This window comes from Mauremys mutica, chromosome 10, assembly GCF_020497125.1.
Source record: "Mauremys mutica isolate MM-2020 ecotype Southern chromosome 10, ASM2049712v1, whole genome shotgun sequence".
NCBI classification, from domain to species: Eukaryota; Metazoa; Chordata; order Testudines; family Geoemydidae; genus Mauremys; species Mauremys mutica.
Genome location: NC_059081.1, coordinates 80,159,319 through 80,180,483, shown reverse-complemented (window position 1 = coordinate 80,180,483; position 21,165 = coordinate 80,159,319). Strand labels below are relative to the sequence as shown.

The window sequence follows — 21,165 nt, the reverse complement described above, 5'->3', positions numbered from 1 at the left end:
CTCCGCCCCCCATTAGTGGGTCCATCTGCAAGAGTCATTTTCCCAGGCTCTGGGAACTGGCCTCCCTCCCTTCAACATCCCTATCTGCGCTGTTGACAAAAGGTAGCACAGAAGTCCGTTTGCTTAATTGTGACTCATTGAAAGACTCAGGGCGATTAGCTTGACGAAATCGTTCCAGGTTTGTGCTTTGGCAGCACACAGTTGCTCAGGTGATATGGCCCACGAGGAACCCATCTTACAGATTTGCTGCTGACTAGCTCAGAGCACCATCTGGGTCAATAACCTTTCCAGTTTGTCGTGGGGTATCTGACACCAGTCCTATCTCGGTCATGTTACCACACAAGCCCGGGCTCGTCCCCTCCAGTTTGGTGTATTTATTACTAACAGGAGGAGCCTGTAGTCCCAACTTCCAGACTCTCTGTTTCACAGCAGAGGGCTGCCGGCTTTCCCTTTACAGAACAAAAATAGGTGAGAGAGCAGTTAGAGCCCTAGCCTGGGCCTCAGGCCACCAGAATTCAAGTCCCTCCCTCTGCCACAGGCTTGACAGGGTGTGTTATGCAGCTTGGTGCATTCAGAGCTGGGAGGTGCTCGGATCCTGTGGTAGTGGGAGCAAGCGTGAGACAGCCTTCCATTTTCTAGTACCTCCAGTCTGCAGTGACTAGTTAGGTGAGAACTGCACCTTTGCAGGGGTACGTGGGGGAAGGGTTCTGAACAGCTACAGCCCATTTAGGAGCTCGGCTCAGAGCCTCTGCTCCCAGCCAGTCATCTTTTCTGAAGGAAAGTCTTTGTAGTGTGTGAACCCATCTGCTTCCTAGGCCCTGCACCCATCCTTTCCTTCCCTCTTGGGTGCATGGAGCTGTGGCTTCTGGTCCTTGCTTTAGCACAGAGAAGGTGCATCACATGCTCAGAAAATCTGTGACTGTTACCCGCATCTGTAAAGAGAGGACCGCAAATTCTTTCCTACTTCACAAGGGGCTGTGAAAGTTAGTCCATTAGCAGTTGCAAAGTGCTTTGAGCACCTTGGCTGGAAGATGCAATAGAATTGTTAAGCATTATCAGTGGACTCCTGCCTGCCAACAGATCACTCACATATCCTTGCACTGGGCAGATCTGAGTGAATAATTCAAAGGGGTCTTTTTGAATTTCGCCCCCTCTTATGGAATGTCCATGGACAGATCATTATTTTCTCAAGTGTATTCAAACACTTATTGCTCAGAATTTGAAATTCAAGCTGTTTGATTGCAACTAGTCACATGCATCATGCGGTACTGGTTCTGTTCCCTGGCGGAATTAATTTAGCCATTGCAATCAGATTTCCAGTGCTAAGTGACGTGATTCAAATTCATTTTCTGTAAGTATCAAGCCTGCAAACTCGAACATCCCAAGTGCATTTATATTAGTGAAATGCAATTACACAGAACTGGCAGACAGTGAATGAAATAGGTGCATGCACATGACTGAATTGAATCGATTTAGAAATTCACGGTATTCTTGAAAGTACTTGCTGCTTTAGTCTCCCCTCTCTACTCATTAAGATAATCAAACAGTTAATTTCTTTGTTGCAAAATTTCTGCCTATCCCATAAGCCGTAAGTGCCCATAATGTAACTTTGTGACCGAATATACCCATGTTCACACCCTACACGCTATTGCAATAATGGTTGTATACGGAATGCCTTGTAAGGCAGCGTTTGAAAACTTGTAATTTGCTGGTCAAACTCTGGGAACTTGCTGCTTTATTTAACTGCATCAAACAGAGTGCGTGTGGTGAGGGGAATTCCCACTAACAACACAGGTTGTAAGGGGGCAGGGGAGCATGGCTCCATCCCACAATACTCCAGTTAACTCTATTATGACCACTTTACTGCAACAGTATCATTACAAGACTCGTGCTATGTGGTGGCAACACCTAATGTGATGCACCACCAGTAAGCCAGGAAACTAAAAAAGCTGATGCTTAAAGTCTTGATCATTTTGTGTTTGTTTGTATTGAGATTCATTAGAAAAATGTGCGGAAATCCAATCTGGAGTTTTCGTGTTGCAGTAACATGGGCAGCTCTTTGTGGAAATCAAGGTTTCAGTTTGCATATGTGAGTCCACCTGCGGTAAGTATTTTGCACACACATGCAACCAAAGTATATGCAAGATACCATGTGAGCAGCCCTGAGTAATTAACAGCTCAGATTTACATTCATAACCAAGTTCAAAGACATCCAAACAACAAATCAACAGTAGGAAGCAACCTACTGCCTGATATTTTGTGAGCAGAAAAAAAAGCTGAAGTTAGTGAATGCATTATTCATTGCACGTTATTCCCTTCATTCGGGTACAGGGAACTGCACCAAGCAAACACAGAAGCATTTCATGTCAAAAAAATTCAACAGCACCTAGCGGAACCACCCAGCCAGAATCTCATTTCACATTTCTATCCCTGCCCCTGAAACACTCTGATATTAATGAAGCTAAGATTTCACAAAGTGAAGAGGATTTATTGCAATCAAGGCTTAATTATGGCCAGGATTAAATTGTCTAAGATGGGTAAATCTTCCTTCCCCAGGCTTCGATATCTGCACGCAGACAGCAGCCTGAATTGATGGAACCTTTTCAACATCCATTTAGCCCCACATCCTCAGTGGAGGTGAGATTTCAAGTTGTGTCATTTTAACGTATCCCAGAGCTAGCCGGCATTTCAGATGAACCACAATATTTATTTCAGTTATCTGATTGAAAGTAGCAAAAGGAAAATGAATTCCTTCCAGAAGCCAGCTAAATCATAAACCAAAGGCATTTTATGCAATCCGTTTAATGTTCTGTTATCGAAAGAGATTGTCCTAGTGGTATAATTCCACATTATAAATTAGTGGAGAGATAATTGGATTTACATGTTACTTTGGATATGGCTTTAGCCAGTTGTGTTATTGGCAATACATTAACATCCCACACAAAATTAAATGGCATGATGTAAAAACTCAACAATTATTACTGAAATACTAAAGATACAGGGGGAAATGGATGCAAAACTGCTTCGAGATAATACTACATCTATGTTAAAGCAAATTAATAATGGAAAAGCAGAAGACTGCTTGGAGAAAAAAATGTAAACTTCCTTCTCCCCCAAATAAGGAAATACAAAATCGTTTATTTACAATACACAGACACTTCATTTACACTTAGGCTATGTCTAGACTGGTGACAGGACACTAGTCCAATATCGGGGTGGTGCCAGAGCCCCCTACTCTCCACATCTAAACCCCTGAAACACGGGTTTCAAGTGTGTACAAAAGAAGAGCACTAGCACGTCTGAAGGGTGTGGGTATGAACATTCCTTAGGCTGTGTCCCAGCCACATACCCATGTCAATTCCTGGCTGCAACAACACTGACGCTGGGTTCCAAGACTCCTTTCCACGTACGTGGTAGCTGTCCAAAGGGCAGCTGTGGAACGAGTGGAGAGATCAGCGTTGGCTGGTGCTTTTCCTCATCAGCCTCTCCGAGGTGCAGTGAACCAGGGTAAATGGGCTGTAGGGAGAATGAAGGGGAATTCAGAGCAGCATTGGCATGCGGCAGACAAACCCCTAGGATGTGTCTCGCCAGAAAGCTATTTAGCTGCTGCCGTTCAGGGTCATTGGGAAACATGGCTCCAGCCACTGGCATCAATCCAAACACCTGAGCCATCTGAAACAGCCTAGCGGGGCGTGAAATAAAATCCAGTTGCATCACTGCCCCGGTTTTACAGCACTCGGCCCTTTGCTTTAGCGGAAAGGGATCGAAGAGAGGAGTATCCCTCTGCACTCAAGCAGAGTGCTCAGCTTCCAGCCCTGAGCAGAACAGGCCAGCTGGGGACTGGCTGCACTGGAACAGGAGTAATGGACTCCCACGCTGGGAAGCCTCATCCCACTGAAACATGGGTGCTAGGACCAATTCTCCTCAGTATTTGGGTGCTCCCTGCTGGATTTTTCCATACCAGAGCCCCCGTCCTATTTAGCAGCATGGGAAGGGCAGGTGGGACGTAACCCCCGGCACATCTTTACAACCCCGAGCTCAGGGCTATTGTTTCAGGCTATGTTCAGACTCCGGCAGGCAGCACTGGCGTTCGCCCTGCAACTAGAAATATAGGCTTTCAATGAAATGAAGGTGGTGTAAACCCTGGTGCCGAAGGAGCTGCCCCCAGGCCGCCCCTTGCTGCACTGCAGCACTCTCTGTGCTTGTGCTGAATAGGGTGGCAGAGGGGGGTGTCCTCTGGGGCACAGGCTCTGTTCCAGATGACAGACTGGAGTAACAGCCATGGCGCTGCAGAGTCTATCCCTCTAACCTTAACCTGCTTTCCTCCGCCAAGGCCATGGACTTGGGGCTTTCCATTCACCCTCACACCAGCGCAGCTGCATCAGCGGTGAATAATGGGCTCCAATTTGGGACAAGGCCATGCAGAGCAAGAGTACACGTGACTGATGCACCTCTTCCCCACCCTGCACAGAAGGCAGGGAGGGAGGTTTCCCTTCCTCTTACCTTAGATGACATTCTCCTGCCTTTATTGCGTTGGCGAGCAGCACCGTCATTGTCAGCGTCCTGAAATCAAAACACTTCGGTTTAGGTCTACACTGCAACTAGAGGTGACACTCAGCACTTGTAGACGTACCCAAGCCAGCTTTGACCTAGCAGATTCAAAAAAACCCTGTGGGACCCTGGGTGTGTACTCAAGTGGCAAGCTCATGTGATCATGGCCAGGGCCGGCTTTAGGCCTATTCCACCAATTCCCCCGAATCGGGCCCCACGCCTAAGAGGGCCCCGCGCCTAGTGAGAATCCCTTCCCTGGCTAGAGGTGCCTTTTTAATTTTTACTCACCTGGCGGGTCTTCGGCGGCGGGTCCTTCACTTGCTCTGGGTCTTCAGCGGCACTTCGGCGGCAGGTCCTTCAGTGCCACTGAAGACCTGGAGCAAGTGAAGGACCCAGCGCCGAAGTGCCGCCGAAGACTCGGAGCACCGCCCGGTGAGTACAAGCCCCACGTGTTTTTTCACATGTGTTTTTTTTTAAGTCATCCCTGCTGGGGCCCCGTCGAAACTGTTCAAATTGGGCCCTGCACTTCCTAAAGCCGGCCCTGATCATGGCTTCACTGCCACTATTATTTGAGCTAGGTAGATCAACGCTAGCTCAGGTACATCTACATGTGCTGCACTCACACGTCAGGTCCGTCTACACATGCTTCAGTTACACCTTGCAGTGGAGACGTACCCGAGTTAGGGGAAATGTGCAGGGGAAGCGATCCAGTTGGTTGACCCTTCCGAGGAGTTTCATAGCATGGAGACACATTTCTCCGATTATTTTCCAAGAGCCGTACGACAGCTTGGAAAGGATCTCAGCATGGGGCAGCACCAGGAGGATTCCATCTCTTTCATACGGATCTGAATTGTACCCTGGGGCCTGATGCTGAAGTTAACATCAGTGGGAGACGTGGGTGCTGGACCCTTTGGGAAGTGAGGCTCCCTCACTGCAGAAAACAGCACGCGCTATTGGTCAGGAGGAAAGGCCAAAGTTCAGCAATTTCCAAATGGACACCTGAGAACCAGTCATCGGGGCAGTGGATTTTTTTTCTTCAGTGTTGGTAATTAACAATCCCCTTTTACTTTCACTAAAGAGGTGCCAAATTACTTCAAGAGGTGCCACTTACAGGACGTACAGACTGTTTAATCTGGCACAGCATAAAAAGCAGTGTGCTTGTGTTGTGCGTTGTACTGCTGGAGCATCGGGTGCTAATCAACTCCTGACACAAGGTCCATCCAGAATGAACAACACTCCCATTCTCATTTACTGTAAACTAAGCCAGGACTTTTACAATTGCCAACTGTTGTCTGGTCTTTGCAGATTAGTAATTCTATGGTATATTCTTGAAGTGATCATTCTATTTTGGTCCACGTTACACTTTTTAGTGATCAAGATTTCAGGGGAAAAAAGAGTAATCTGATTTCATTAAATTATAGTTCTGTTCCCCCAGAGAAATCCCACTGGCATTGACCGTCAGAATGTCTTTCCTCCCATTGGAGAATCCTTTTCAAACAGAGATGGGTGCCTAGTGCAATTGTTTCCCTAATTATTCCCAAAATCTTCTCAGTTGTGTTGCAATTCCTAGAGTAAGGCAATGGATGATACGTAGCTGGCAAGAACACGGAACACTTGCCTGTAAAATTGAGATTACATAAATAAATACAGAAAGTGTCACAGGGGTAGCAATGGTAGCAGAACCTATTTGTCTTAGGAAAATACCTTGTTTATCTTTCCCACCTTGAAATAAGGCAAGAAGCCAGAGTTAACGTCTTATTTAATGTGTATGTTCATAAAGGTACATTTGATTCTTTGTTACACTACTCGTAGCTACATCCAGCACAATACGCAGGGGAACAACACTGTTACAGGTACCATTGAATATGGCATGAGAGACAATAAAAATGGAATGAAGGCACATTTTCTACAGTAAAGGCAGACACAAGTGACAAACGAAAATCCATTTATATGAAGTAGATTTATCTTAGTCATTCAGGACCCAATCCAACGTCCACTGAAGTCAGTGGGAGTCTGAGCACATCCTGACAAGCCTTTCCAATGTGTGACTACTAAAATCTTATGTTCCACTGCTGAACAGATATCACCTTTAGAATTGGTGTTGTAATCAACACTGAGCTTGACCTGTTTCAGTGCATTTGGTAAGTCTGGATAGCAGATCAAACAGCAAAGATGTGAACAGCAAGATGCTGAAAGAGTTTTACTGTAACAGGCAATTAATAATGCTTCCCCTGGAAAATATATTCAGTTGTTTTCTCATGCAGAGACAACACAGCAGTCATTTGAGTTAATAGCTTGCTGGGGCTTGGCTCTCCAGAAGACTTTCAGCAAAGGCAGAGCCATTCTGGTTGAGCCACGCTGACATCCAGCTGATCTTGCTATGGGCAGCATTGCATTTTAGAAGCCCCTTTCCCTTCCAGGGAAGAACACTCAGCTGGGGACACTTGCTTTCTAAACTACTGTGATACCAGGAGCTAGCCCTGGTGTTGCATCAAATGAGCGGTGAATCACATACCACCTCTTGTGTGTTAAGGAATCAGAACACGAAGAGGCCATACAGAAACTTGAACAAGTGAAACCAAATGCAGTATCAGGGCCTTGCAAAACATCACTGAGGCAGCAAGAAGTGATCCTATTAGACTTATCTATGAACTGCACGGAGTGTAGGCACTCAGTCTGGACTACAAAATAGTGCCTCAGCCTAATCTGAAAAAGTCATTATTGTTCACCAGGAATCCAGGTGGCAGGTTAGTTTGGGATGCCGAGAGCAATATTTCCTATTAGGGAAGGCAGGAGGCCTTTCATCCTCATACGCCAGCGTGTAAAAATTTAGTCCGGGTTTGGAAATACGCTATGTGAGCAGCAAGGGAGGCGGGGGGGGGACCATTGGGAGTCACTAAAAGGAGCGATGAGGCCCAAATTCTCAAAAGTATTTACTCTAACTTTCTGTGAGCTTGGAGCCTAAACACATCTGACGATCCGCACTTGAGTGTCTAGTTGACGCCCGGGTGGAGATCTGTTCCCGAGACTCAAACCAGAGTGGGTTGGCAGCAGAATTGTTGGCGTTAGGAAAGTGATCTCTGAGCAGCTGATGAGAGCTACCTGCTTACGGCCAATAACTAAGGACTGAGAAGAAAAGCAACAGATCAGCTGCTAGAATTTGGAGCTCAACTAGGAGGATCATTTTTTATCATCAGCATGTAAGATGACCATGGAAATAAAAGAGCCCAGAGCTCCGAGATGCAAAGAGCAGAAATGTCATTTTAAAAGCATCATGCATCCTCCTCAGGCCTTCCCAGGTGCTGCCATTTGTCGCAGGATATGATTCACTTTGAGATGTCTCCTAGAAATTAGCGTGAATGAGTCAGTACCTGTGTGAGCAAAGAAAATAAAAAGAGAATTTTAGAATAAATCTCCCACTGCCGTCAGTTGATACCTTTAGTTTTCATTCCAGTATCTGTCAACATGGAATCCAGGGGACTAATCCTAACAAATTACTAGGGATAAAAAGAGCTTTCTGCTGTGCTAAGAAATGAGGAAGAGTGGCAGCTCTGTTGTCTATCAGATTCAGTAAGAGCAGTGGCAGATGGGAAGTTTGGGGGCTGTCAATTCAGCATCTTCTGCAGGTGCTGGGCCTGATTCTCCCATGCCTTGCACTGTATTCAGTCATCTCCCCCTGCACCAAACGAGCGCAGCGTGGATGTAAACATTACCGTGCTGACTGGTGACACTCCTTGGCCAAGGGACTACAAAGATACAGCTTCAGCTTCTTGGCAGGCAATTGCTTGTCTGCCCTTCCCGCAAACCTAGATGAGTTAGTACATTGGGTCATTTGCTGGGAGAGCCCAGCTTCAGAACCTGGACAGCTCACACGCAAGAGAGCGTTCACAGCATCCAGGAAGATTTCACTGACTGCCAGCAGGCACTAAGCCATATTTCAGATGGACCCAGCATCCTCAACTTCCATTATACTTCATCACTTAGGAACCAGAGTAGTCCCCAAGCTACCAGACTAGAGTTCAGACTTTTTACCTGACTTGAGCTAACTGACAAGTTGAACAACTTGGAATTTACTGCCTCTAAGGATGTGGCTAAGGACTAGCGAGACTAAGGGCATGGCTACACTTGCAGATGTAAAGTGCTTTGAGTTAAACCAGCCTTTGGAGAGCGCAGTAGGGGAAGCGCTGCAATCTGTCCACACTGACAGCTGCAAGTGCACTGGCATGGCCACATTTGCAGCGGCATTGGGAGCGGTGCATTATGGGCAGCTATCCCAGCATGCAAGGGACTGCAACGTGCTTTTCAAATTGGAGGGGTGGGGTGGAGTGTGACAGGGAGTGTGTTGTGTGTATGTGGCGGGAGAGAGAGTGGGTTTTTGGGGGGCGGAGAGCATGTCAGCATGCTGTCTTGTAAGTTCAGACAGCAGCAGACCACCTCCTCCCCTCCGCCTTTTTCTCTCTCACACAGCGTTCTACAGTAGCGGCTTGCATGCCGGCTGTCAGAAACAGAGCTTTGAAAGGGCATTTCCGCATTCCTACAGGAGATCAAAACAATGACAAGAGTGGCCAGTTGATTTAAGGGGATTATGGAACGTTTCCAGAGGCCAATCAGAGCGCAGTAATGCAACACCTCGTTCACACTGACGCCCAGGCATTGTAGCCAAGGCGCAGCAAACATCATTCCACTCACCGAGGTGGAGAACCAGCAGTGCTGTAACTGCGGAGTCAGAGCGCTCTACACGCCCTGCCAGTGTGGATGGGGAGTGAGCTAGGGCGCCCGGGGCTGCTCTATTGCGCTGTAACTCGCAAGTGTAGCCAAGCCCTAGGCCCTTTCCTCGAGCTGTGCAGTTTACCCCCATGGGTCTCTCTGGCATTGCGTCTTATATAATCATTTGCCTCTGCAAAGTGGGTATAAAATCATATCCCCCACGGTGAGCGAGGGGAGAACTGAGTTGGTAGCGTTTTACGCTCATTTTGCACTGGCAAAAATGATTCTCTACAAGGAACAAATCTCGTCAATCCCTGAAAGAGAGCCCTGTGGCTTTAAAGTGGGGGGTGGGCAAACTTTTTGGGCCGAGGGCCACATCTGGGTACGGAAATTGTACAGCGGGCCATGAATGCTCACAAAATTGGTGTTGGAGGGGGTGAGGACTCTGGCTGGGGGTGCAGGCTCTGGGATGGGACCAGAAATGAGGGGTTTAGAGGGCAGGAGGGGGGATCAGGGTTGAGGCAGGGGGTTGGGGTGTGGGGAGGGTGAGGTCTCTGGCTGGAGGTACAGGCTCTGGGGTGGGGCTGGGGATGAGGGATTTGGGGTTTAGGAGGGTGCTCCAGGCTGGGACTGAGGGGTTCAGAAGGTGGGAGGGAGATCAGGGCTGGGGCAGGGGGGTTGGGGCACAGGGGGGGTGAGGGCTTTGGCTGGGATGCAGGCTCTGGGGTGGGGCTGTGGATGAAGGGTTTGGGGTGCAGGAGGGTGTTTTGGGCTGGGATCAAGGAGTTCAGAGGGCGGGAGGGGGATCAGGACTGGAGCTGGGGCCACAGGAGGGGCTCAGGGGTGCAGGCTCCAAGCAGCACTTACCTCCAGCAACTCTTGGAAGCAGCAGCATGTCCCTCCTCTGGCTCCTATGCGGAGGCGCGGCCAGGAGGCTCTGTGCGCTGCCCCATCCACAGGCGTCGCCCCTGCAGCTCCCATTGGCCACAGTTTCTGGCCAATGGGAGCTGTAGGGGCGACACTTGGGGCGGGGGCAGTGCACAGAGCTTCCTGGCCGCGCCTCCACGTAGGAGTGATGTAGAACAACATCCAAACTAACAATGACTGTCATCTTCCTTTGCAGAGAAAATGGAATAAGAAATGTGGCTGTCTGGAAGTGAGGACTATCTGGAATTATTATGTCAAACTAAACTTTAAAGCGGGGGTGGGCAAACTATGGCCCGCAGGCCACATCCGTCCTGCCAGCCGATTTAATCCACTCCAGACAGGGAGTGGGGTCAGGAGCCGTTCCACAGACACATGCCGTGGCTCTGTTCAGAAGGCGGGAGGGGGATCAGGGCTGGGGCAGGGGGCTGGGACACGGGGGGGGTGAGGGCTCTGGCTGGGGTGCAGGCTCTGGGGTGGGGCTGCAGATGAGAGGCAGGAGGGTGTCCGCAGGTTTGGCCGATGGCAGCTCCCACTGGCCACGGTTCGCCTTTCAGGCCAATGGGGGCTGCGGGAAGCGGTCCGGGCTGAGGGAGGTGCTGGCCGCCACTTCCCGCCGCCCCCATTGGCCTGGAAGGTGAACCACAGCCAGTGGGAGCTGCGATCGGCCGAACCTGCGAATGCGGCAGGTAAACAAACCAGCCCGGCCTGCCAGGGGGCTTACGCTGGCGGGCCACATGCCAAAGGTTGCCGATCCCTGCTTTAGCTGATCAGCACAAGAACTTTCATTGTGTTTGTACAGCACCTACCACAATGGGACCCCTGATCTCAGTTGGAGCCTCTAGTATAAATAATACATAAGTTGGTACCGCCTGGAGCTTTTCAGCAAACAAGGGGTCAAAACAAGACAATTCTGATGGAGTTTAGTAGGTTTTTAAAGAATTACCATCTGGAAATTAAAGCTGGTGCTAACATATCCTTGGATTTAATCCAGAATGACCAAGTGAGGCAGAAACCCAGGGCCTAGTGTTCCCTTTTTAAAGCTGAAGGTATAAATAGAAGCATCAGTAACCAATGTCAAATGGAACCCTTCCTCTTTCTTAGACAGATGCATTTAAGCACTGGAGATGCTGATTAAATCCTCTTTTGTATGTTAGTCAATAAAGTGAGCTTACGTTGCTGAGGTTTGCTGCCTCTGCTTTCAAGTTGCTTTTATTTTATTTTGTTAGCAATCTCTTTCAGAAGGCCTTTCAGATCATTAAGCTAAAAACAAAAACAAATCAAAATTCATGTTAGTTTGAAGTCGGCCGAGCTTATTCCAAGGCATTTTTGCAGCTTGGATAACAGGCAGCGAGATGTATGAGGCAAATAAGCAGTAAGGCCTTTAAAATGCCTGGGAATGGCTGTAAAACAGTAACAGTAACTCCCATGGCACCTCCAAGTTAAGCTCCTGTTTCTTCGGTTACCCTCTGAATGCCAGCTGTCAGTGACTGAGCATTAGCCAACTGCTATTTGCATTTACCAGACAAACTCAGCTGTGCGGATAAACAATGCAGTGCTTAGAGTTATTTTTCACAGCAAAATAGCCCTAGTGAGCAATAGAAGTGCCCCTTCAAACATTGCCCCGGTACAGTCCATTTGGAAGGACAACAACAATTACAATTTTCATCAATGCAATAAAGGTAGTGAGTCCTAATGCACACACATTTCACGCATTTAACCAGAGGGCATCATGAAACCAAATTACTCTGAATTGGCCTTGGCTCCTGAGATGGGATCACAGATCTGGTCACTGGAGTTTTGTGGAAACCAGTCTACTGTAAAGACTTATGTTTTTACACTTGTTTCCTCTAATGCTTCTTTCACTCAGATGCACACACAGCAAACTGATACCCTGATACTGATACTACTCATGGATAAGGTGCTGTAGGGGGATCAGAATCTTGCTTGGTGGAATTATCTGGACAGGTGACAGCGCACTCTGCCGCATGAAGTTTCTGCCTTCAAAGTGTATTTACAATGAGGGAGACACCTTGTTCAGTTACTATGCAACACTGACATTCCCTTCTGCTTTAGAACTCTCTAGTGGTTTTCTAGTAATCAAGCAATGGGTCTGACAAGTACATTGCTCTGAGGCAGTTCCTGAAATTGAAGCATGTTTAAGGCACTATTTAGAAATTAAATCCTACCTAATAAAGCTCTTACAAGCAGCAGCACAGCGTGGCTTCTCTCCACATTTGCAGAGCTCAGAAAATATCTGCTCCTTCATTCTTCAGCACAACAAGATGCTTCCTAGCATCTAAGCGACCTCATGTGGCTGTTGTAACCTTATCAGATGTCTGTGCCACATAAAGTTTTCTGCTTGAGGCACAGTGCCTCCACTCTGCCCCCAGTACAGGACAGTACCTTAGACGTACAGCCCTAAGAAAATTATATCTGACTACAGTTAAGTGTAAACAGTGCATAAATAAAGGGGTCCAGTTTCTATATATGCCACTCTCTGTCATATCAGATAGACATCTATTCCCCAGACCAATCAAAAACAAAGTACCTTCATATCCAGTTGTCTAAATCGATGTGCCATCCTGTGAAGAGATGACAAATACCAAAATGAATCTTGTGGGACTAAAAATTAAACTAGCGATTGGCATCTACTCCTTGATTCAGTGTCAAACTGTACAGCAGAACATTACATACAATAAATTTAAGGCAGGACATCTAGTCACATAGGAGCACCCAAAATGTGGACCAAGGAAAACTATGGCTCTTGGCTCCTAGAATGATCTTCTACTCTGAATGCACATAGTTGAAGGTCAATGACAAGGCTGATATTGACTGCAGGTGTTATCGCCTGGGAACTCAAATAGTTCCCATTCATCTTTCCAGGACGAGACAAGTCATTATGGCTGTGTGCACCTGGTTTTGATCACATCTAATGTAACTCTGGATAAATTACTGTCAGTTTTGCTCTTGGCAAGTTTCTTACATGACCCTTTTTGGCTCAAAAATTGGCCACCCTAATTTGAATATATCTAGCTTGTAACTTAATGCTGAGCAGCATATGGAAATTCATACTTATGCATTTAAGGATGGAATGTCCACAGCAGGAAAACTGCACGCCCTAGCATGAGTGAAACCTCCACCCAAAGTTACCAGCTTTTCAATGCCAAAAATGGAAATGGAGAACACCTAGACACTATTGGAAGGTTGCTTTTTATATTCAGTAACATGTTCAATAAAGTTGCATGCGTGGTCTCCATGGGAGTTAGGTACCTAAATCCCTTTAAAAAGCTGCCCCATGCCTTTTGATAACTTTGTTCTCTGATTCTGGTCTATATACCGTTTTTCCCCTTGGCAATTTGTCTGATTTAGTTGTTGCTCTAAAAAGGCTGAGATGATTCTTGAAAGAACTCTGAGGCTGATCAGCCAAGTGTCAGGATTTGACAAAGGATTTGTGAAGCTACCCAGAGCCTTAAGACATATTTAACCTTTCAAGTCCCAACTAAGACTTGGAGACCCCATCTATTATTAGCACTTAGTAAAGATTTCTGGTCCGCATGGAATCCCCGCAACCTATGTATAATCTTATTTCTCATGGTTACATGTTTGGTATGCACCATTAATCTATGTAAAAATGCTTGTTAGCTCTTAGATAGCACTCTTCAACAATGAATCTCAAAGCACTTTGAAAAAGGAGGAAAGCATGAGTCTTTGGGTTAAGTTTAGAGGCGAAAGCAATGAGGGTGATGTCGTGGTGGGCATCTGCTATAGACCACAAGAACAGGAGGATGAGGTAGACGAGACTTTCTTCAGACAACTAACAGAAGTTTCCAGATCACAGGCCCTGGTTCTCATGGGGGACTTCAATCACTCTGACATCAGCTGGGAGTAGGGTGACCAGATGTCCCGATTTTATAGGGACAGTCCCGATATTTGGGGCTTTGTCTTACATAGGCGCCTATTACCCCCCACCCCGTCCTGATTTTTCACGCTTGCTGTCTGGTCACCCTAGCTGGGAGAGAAATACAGCAGTGCACAGACAAGTTTTGGAGAGTGCTGGGGACAACTTCCTAGTGCAAGTGCTGGAGAAACCAATTAGGGGTCATGTTCCTCTGGACCTGCTGCTCACAAAGAAGGAATAATTGGTAGGAGAAGTAGAAGTGGGTGGCAACCTGGGCAGCAGTGACCATGAGATGGTCGAGTTCAGGATCCTGACAAAAGCAAGAAAGGAGAGCAGCAGAATAAGGACCCTGGACATCAGAAAAGCAGACATTGACTCCCTCAGGGAACTGATGGGTAGGATCCCTTGGGAGGCTAATATGATGGGGAAAGGAGTCCAGGAGAGCTGCCTGTATTTTAAAGAAGCCTTATTGAGGGTGCAAGAACAAACCACCCTGATGTGCAGAAAGAATAGCAAATATGGCAGGCAACCAGCTTGGCTTAACAGAGCAATCTTTGGTGAGCTTAAACACAAAAAGGAAGCTTACAAGAAGTGGAAACTTGGACAGATGACTAGGGAGGAGTATAAGAATATTGCTCGAACACACAGGTGTGTAATCAAGAAGGCCAAGGCACAATTGGAGTGGCAGCTAGCCAGGGATGCGAAGGGTAACAAGAAGGGTTTCTCCGGGTAAGTCAGCAACAAGAAGGTCAAAGAAAGATTGGGACCCTTACTGAATGGGGGAGACAACCTAGTGACAGATGATGTGGAAAAAGATGAACTACTCAATGCTTTTTTGTCTCAGTCTTCACAGACAAGGTCAGCTCCCACACTGATGCACTGGGAAGCACAATATGGGGAGGAGGTTAGCAGCTCTCAGTGGTGAAAGAACAGATTAAGGACTATTTAGAAAAGCTGGACATGCACAAGTCCCTGGGGCCAGATGCAATGCATCCAAGGGTGCTGAGGGAGTTGGCTGATGTGATTGCAGAGCCATTGGCTGTTATCCGTGAAAACTCATGGTGACTGGGGGAAGTTCCAGACAATTGGAAAAAGGCAAATATAGTGCCCATCTTTAAAAAAGGGAAGAAGGAGAATCCAGGAAACTATAGACTGATCAGCCTCACCTCAATCCCTGGAAAAATCATGGAGCAGGTCCTCAAGGAATCCATTTTGAAGCACTTGGAGGAGAGGAAGGTGATCAGGAACAGTCAACATGGATTCACCAAGGATCAACTTGATTGCCTTCTATGATGAGATAACTGGCTCTGAGGATATTGGGAAAGCGGTGAACATGATATACCTTGATTTTAGCGATGATTTTGATATGGTCTCCCACAGTATTCTTGCCAGCAAGTCAAAAAATATATATTCTATAAGGTGGATAAAAAGCTGGTTAGATCGTTGGGCTCAGCAGATAATGATCAATGGCTCGATGTCTAGTTGGCAGCCGGTATCAAGCGGAGTGCCCCAGGGGTCGGTCATGGGACTGCTTTTGTTCAACATCTTCATTAATGATCTGGACGATGGGATGGATTGCACCCTCAGCAAGTTCGCGGATAACACTAAGCTGGGGGGAGAGGTAGATACAATGGAGGGTAGGGATAGGGTCCAGAGTGAGTTTGACAAATTGGAGGATTAGGCCAAAAGAAATCTGATGAGGTTCAACAAGGACAAGTACAGAGTCCTGCACTTAGGACGGAAGAATCCCATGCACTGCTACAGGCTGGGGACTGACTGGCTAAGCTGCAGTTCTGCAGAAAAGGACCTAAGGGTTACAGTGAATGAGAAGCTGGATATGAGTCAGCAGTGTGCCCTTGTTGCAAAGAAGGCTAATGGCATATTGGGCTGAATTAGTAGGAGCGTTGCCAGCAGATCAAGGGAAGTGATTATTTCCCTCTATCTGGCACTGGTGAGGCCACTTCTGGAGTATTGTGTACAGTTTTGGGCCCCCCACTACAGAAAGGATGTGGATAAACTGGAGAGAGTCCAGCGGAGGGCAATGAAAATGATTAGCGGGCTGAGGCACATGATTTACAAGGAGAGGCTGAGAGAACTGGGATTGTTTAGTCTGCAGAAGCGAAGAATGAGGGGGGATTTGATAGCTGCTTTCAACTAACTGAAGGGGGGTTCCAAAGAGGATGGATCTAGACTGTTCTCAGTGGTATCTGATGACAGAACAAGGAGCAATGGTCTCAAGTTGCAGTGTGGGAGGTCTAGGTTGGATATTAGCAAACACTCTCTCACTAGGAGGGTGGTGAAGCACTGAATGGGTTACCTAGGGAGGTGGTGGAATCTCCATCGTTAGAGGTTTTTAAGGCCCAGCTTGACAAAGCCCTGGCTGGGATGATTTAGTTGGGGTTGGTCCTGTTTTGAGGTCTCTACCAACCCTAATTTTCTATGATTCTATGATTATCCCCACCTGACAGATGGGAACATTGAGGCACAGAGAGGTGATTTGCCCAAGTTCACCCTAGCAAGCTAATGGAAGAGATTTTTAGTATGTAATTGTACATAAATGAATCTATTCAGTACATATTGTGTGGATAATGTCTCATGTCAAATTTGCAAAATTTTAATGAAAATTTAACAGCCTAGGCAACCAGCCTGCATTATGCTAATGGATTATAAAATCTCCAATATTTTACTTGAGGCAGAATGGATAAGCTGTTTTAGGCTGATTTTATTAATATATTAGTGTATAAGCAGACTTTCTAAATGTAAAAAAAAGTTTTCTTTTTCTTTTTTAAAAAATAAAAAGTTTGCAGAAGTGAAGTTTCATCTAAGAGTAGAGCAAAGAGAAAAAACAGACATACTCCTCTGAAGAGTCATTTGCTTTGGAATTGATTTTGACAAGGTAATTTTCTTTCATGACTGCTTCCCATGCAAGCGTCTCATTGTCCTCATATTTTGAACCTGAGAAATACAAAAAGGCATTAGACTAACTTAATTTGCCTCTACTGTTTTGAAATGTGAAAAAGCCTGCCAGTGATTCTGTTCACCAGGGCTAACGGAATTCATTTCTCTGCATACAGAAAATTAGCAGCGATAATGTAAATTGAACATTAATGTATTTTATTGCCTGGTCATGGCATGGGACAAGCTAACTGGGTTTGTATTAAAAAGAGGAATTGACCCACATTTCCACTCCAGCCTCCGAATGGACACAATATTTGAGGTTTCGAAGCATTCAGCTTTGGGGAGGTTTTAAATGTGTGAATTTAAATGTGTGAATTTTCTGGCTTCAGGCAAACATCAAACATGCGAGTGACGCTGCGTGACAATTTGGGGAACCTCACAATTTAGTCATTCTGTGTCATCCTGCGGGGATGACAAAGTCACCTTGGAGGCGTCTCTGGTCACCTGAGGGTGTCACCTGACAGAGAAGACTGGAAGGTTATAAAAAATAGAGGGGGCCATTTTCCCCAAGCTCAGGAGGAGGGAAAAGCAATCCAGAATGTAGATGCCTTATGAGGCTAGGGACCCTGCCTGCTTACCAGAATCCAGACGGTCCCCTGAGCATTCCCAAGGGGCGAGGGGCAACTGCGGTTAGGATTTGCGTTATGTCCTACATGAGCCCCACTCCCTCGTGCTTTACGTAAAGTAGAAGAAGAGCAATGGTGAGACTGGCGAGGTGTCTGTATGGGTTCTACACCTCACAGCTACCACGCGCCTTCTGAGAGAGTTCACACCTTGTGGGGGAGTCCTGGGAAAGGGTGTGTTTAAGCTACCGGGGAGTCTAAAGGGTCAGCACTGAGCCCAGGGGCTAGGCAGCTGGACAGCAGGTCCCAGCCCTCAGGAGGGGGTGCTAGACAGAGGATCTGCACCCCAAGCGGGTGCCTAGGGACCCCAGGACTGGGTCAGCAGTTGGGGTCCGTTCAGGCTCCAGAGGCTTAACACACCGGGGAACCTTCCCTCACAGCAGTCTAGTGAGTGGCCAATGCGGGGTGCTTGACCGGGACCTGCAACCTAACCAGGCCTGCTGCCTCAGTCAGGGCTGCCAGGTGACTTAAGCCCTGATTTTTCAAGCCGCTCCCTATGAGCAGTCCCCTGTGCCCACATCGAATCCCTCTGGCGGCAATGGGAGTCCAGCCCACACAAGAGTGAGTCCTTAGCCACCTTTCCCCACTCCTTGCCCTGGAGCTGAAGCGGGAGCATTATGGCTGCCTCCTGCACAGGGATTAAGCAGCCCCAGTGCTCCTTACCAGCAGCACAACTCTGCTGGAACAGCCACAAATTGGCTCTAATTAAGTCCTCCCATTGGGTCTAGCAGGACAAGATCTATTATAGATCAGCTCAGCAGGAGTTTCTACAGTCAGATCTTCATCTGTCTGGTGTGGAAGCTAAACGCCATTTGCAACACTGATGGTTTGGGCAACCAAACCCACAAACAGTGCAGGGGATCTGCAAGTAACTTTTTCCTAAACTAAGTAAGAGTTTCAATCGATGCTGCAGGGCAAAAGCCCGTGGTGCTGATGTATAGGAACAAGCCTGTCAATTAATTGAAGCTCTCTTCTCTCTCATCTCTTACGAATGGCACTTTACAAAAAGCCGGGAGAATACCAGAGACAAGAGCCAATTTGTTGGAAAAGCTTGTTAAAGCAATTCATATCTGTGCTCGCTGACCGAATAAATGCAGGGAGAACAGTTAGAGGCCTTACCCAAAGCCAAGCATGGATTTCTATATATACACGTGTTCCTGATATAGCTCATTTAGCAGAAGCAACAGCCATGTGGTCAGGAGAGTATTAGTTTTCTTTTTCAATCAATCTCCAGCGGGCAGAAGAGCCGCTGGAGAAGTTAGCACTGTTAACAGGCTGTCCTTGAATAATGTATTATAGTGCCCACCCAAGTGTCATTAGCTGAAGGAGCATAAATAAAGGGCAAGGATAAATATCAGTGGGTCAGATTGCAGTGGGGTGTTGGCCTCCACCTCTTATATTTTAAGCCATCAAAACACCGAGCCTCTAAGATCTAATAGTTTTGCCACCCCCATTGTGCCATTACATGAAGACTATAACAGGGTTCAAAAAAGAACTAGATAAATTCATGGAGGATAGGTCCATCAATGGCTATCAGCCAGGGTTGGCAAGGATGGTGTCCCTAGCCTCTATTTGCCAGAAGCTGGGATTGGGTGACAGGGATAGATCACTTGATGATTACCTGTTCTGGTCATTCCCTCTGAAGCACGTGGCACTGGCCACTGTCAGAAGACAGGATACTGGGCTAGATGGACCTTTGGTCTGACCTAGTATGGCCGTTCTTATGTAAGTGTCCAAATCAACAAGTCGCGGGGAGAGGGGAGGGGGAAGAAAACTATGAAAAGGTAAGTACTGTATTGATTGGCAAAAAAGTGGAAGTGATCTCATATTTAAATCTTGTTGAAGACTTTAGTGCGAGCGCTGCTGGCTCAATTCACTTCCAAGCCTCATCTGAGATTGTCCAGGAGCACACCACTGCCAACTCTGATGTTGACAGGAAATGATTGACTCCTTTCATATACAGGCCAGGCTGCCCAGCCATCAAATAATGATTTTCAGCCACTGCCGGCCTTTGCTAGAACTGAATCCAGTGCCCTAAAGGAGAAAGTCTCTGAAATCTACTGAGCACCATACGCACCTTGAAAGGTGCAAATTTTAAAAGTTCTTTACAAATATCAACTAGTTATACCTCAGTACGTCCGGGATAAAGGCTGTACAGGGATCACTTTACCCACCACTGAACTGCTTTAGCTGTTGGGGTGGAATGCAGGAGCTGCTTACCTCCGCAAAAATCTGAGCAATTTAGAGCAGAAAATGAAAAATAGCTTATATTATGTCCAACTGCAAATTTAAAGGGCAGTTGTAGGTAGGTAGGTAGGTAGAAGTATGGTGTTAGCCCAAGGTCCTGGACAAGTTTTAACTTAGATTTTAAGCACAGTGGGAAGTTTATTCATCACAAGAAATCAGGGACTCCACTGTACATCTACTCTGAAACATGGTACCTTCAGCAGCACACAGTGACAACCTACTGAATTACTACAGTCACTTGCTATATCATTTCGTTTTCCCTGGAAGGTCTCCACTCTAAATACCAACCCCATCTGATTGTTGCTTAGCTTGTGAGAGTCAACAGGATCACAGCACACAGTAGCAGGCTATGTAGCACAGAACTGGCTCCTTTGGGAGAGTGAAGAATGTGGGAGCTATATGTAATGTTTTTATTAATATTTGTGTGTGTTTGAGACTGCAGTATGGCTGGCTCTGTGGAACACTAAGGGTAATGCCAGCTGCAATTCTCTGCACACACCCCAGCAATCACTAAATAAAATAAATATATGGAGGTATACTAATCTCATAGAAGTGGAAGGGACCCTGAAAGGTCATTGAATCCAGCCCTCTGCTTTCACAAGCGGAACCAAGTACTAATTTTGCCCCAGTTCCCTAAATGGCCCCCTCAAGGATAGAGCTCACAACCCTGGGTTTAGCAGGCCAATGCGCAAACCACTGAGCTATCCACTAGCTCAATTATCAGTGCTCAAATGGACAATATGACAACTCCACTACTACAAGTCTGCCTCTGTCCCACCTAGGGAGATGCATAAACCCAACCGACCAGGTTCAGGTGTTCCAGGACAAAGAAAGGGACTTTGGGATAGGTAAGAGACTGCCTATCAACTCAGACTGGGACTGACTGAGTGAGAGGGGGCTGACTGCCTGGGACAAGGTACATTTGCAAGGTAAGGTTTAGGTTGGAGGACATAAGTATAGGCCTTTTGTTGTTTTGAGCCTCTTCCTCTGTTCAATACAAAGTATGTATTTATTCACAAGAACATAACAAACAAAGTGTCCTGCCACTGAACTTTCACACTGACTGCAGGCTCCTGGAAAGAAATCCAGGGCCACCTGGACCAAAAAACTCAGCTGGACCTGCTGAGGACACTGGGGGTCAACAGGGGCGCTGTAACGTGGCGACCCATTCTAGGAGTAGGATTCTACCCGGAGAGAAGTACAAGCACTGGGAAGGGATGACTACAAAGGGAATGAGTGCGGGGACCAAGGTAC

At 46.9% G+C, this 21,165-nt stretch overlaps 1 protein-coding gene across 1 annotated transcript in view; it reads right to left on the bottom strand.

Annotated features, from left to right (window-relative positions):
* Window positions 1–6,346: 6,346 nt before the first annotated feature.
* TRPM8 (transient receptor potential cation channel subfamily M member 8) overlaps window positions 6,347–21,165 on the bottom strand; it is an 80,811-nt gene continuing 65,992 nt past the window's right edge. Inside the window, exons 22-25 of the mRNA XM_045032627.1 lie at window positions 16,939–17,038; window positions 12,734–12,767; window positions 11,358–11,445; window positions 6,347–7,922 (exon numbers count right to left, since the gene is read on the bottom strand). Of these exons, the coding sequence (XP_044888562.1) occupies window positions 11,395–11,445; window positions 12,734–12,767; window positions 16,939–17,038 (185 nt within the window). The 3' untranslated portion in view covers window positions 6,347–7,922; window positions 11,358–11,394. The remainder of the gene's footprint in view (window positions 7,923–11,357; window positions 11,446–12,733; window positions 12,768–16,938; window positions 17,039–21,165) is intronic.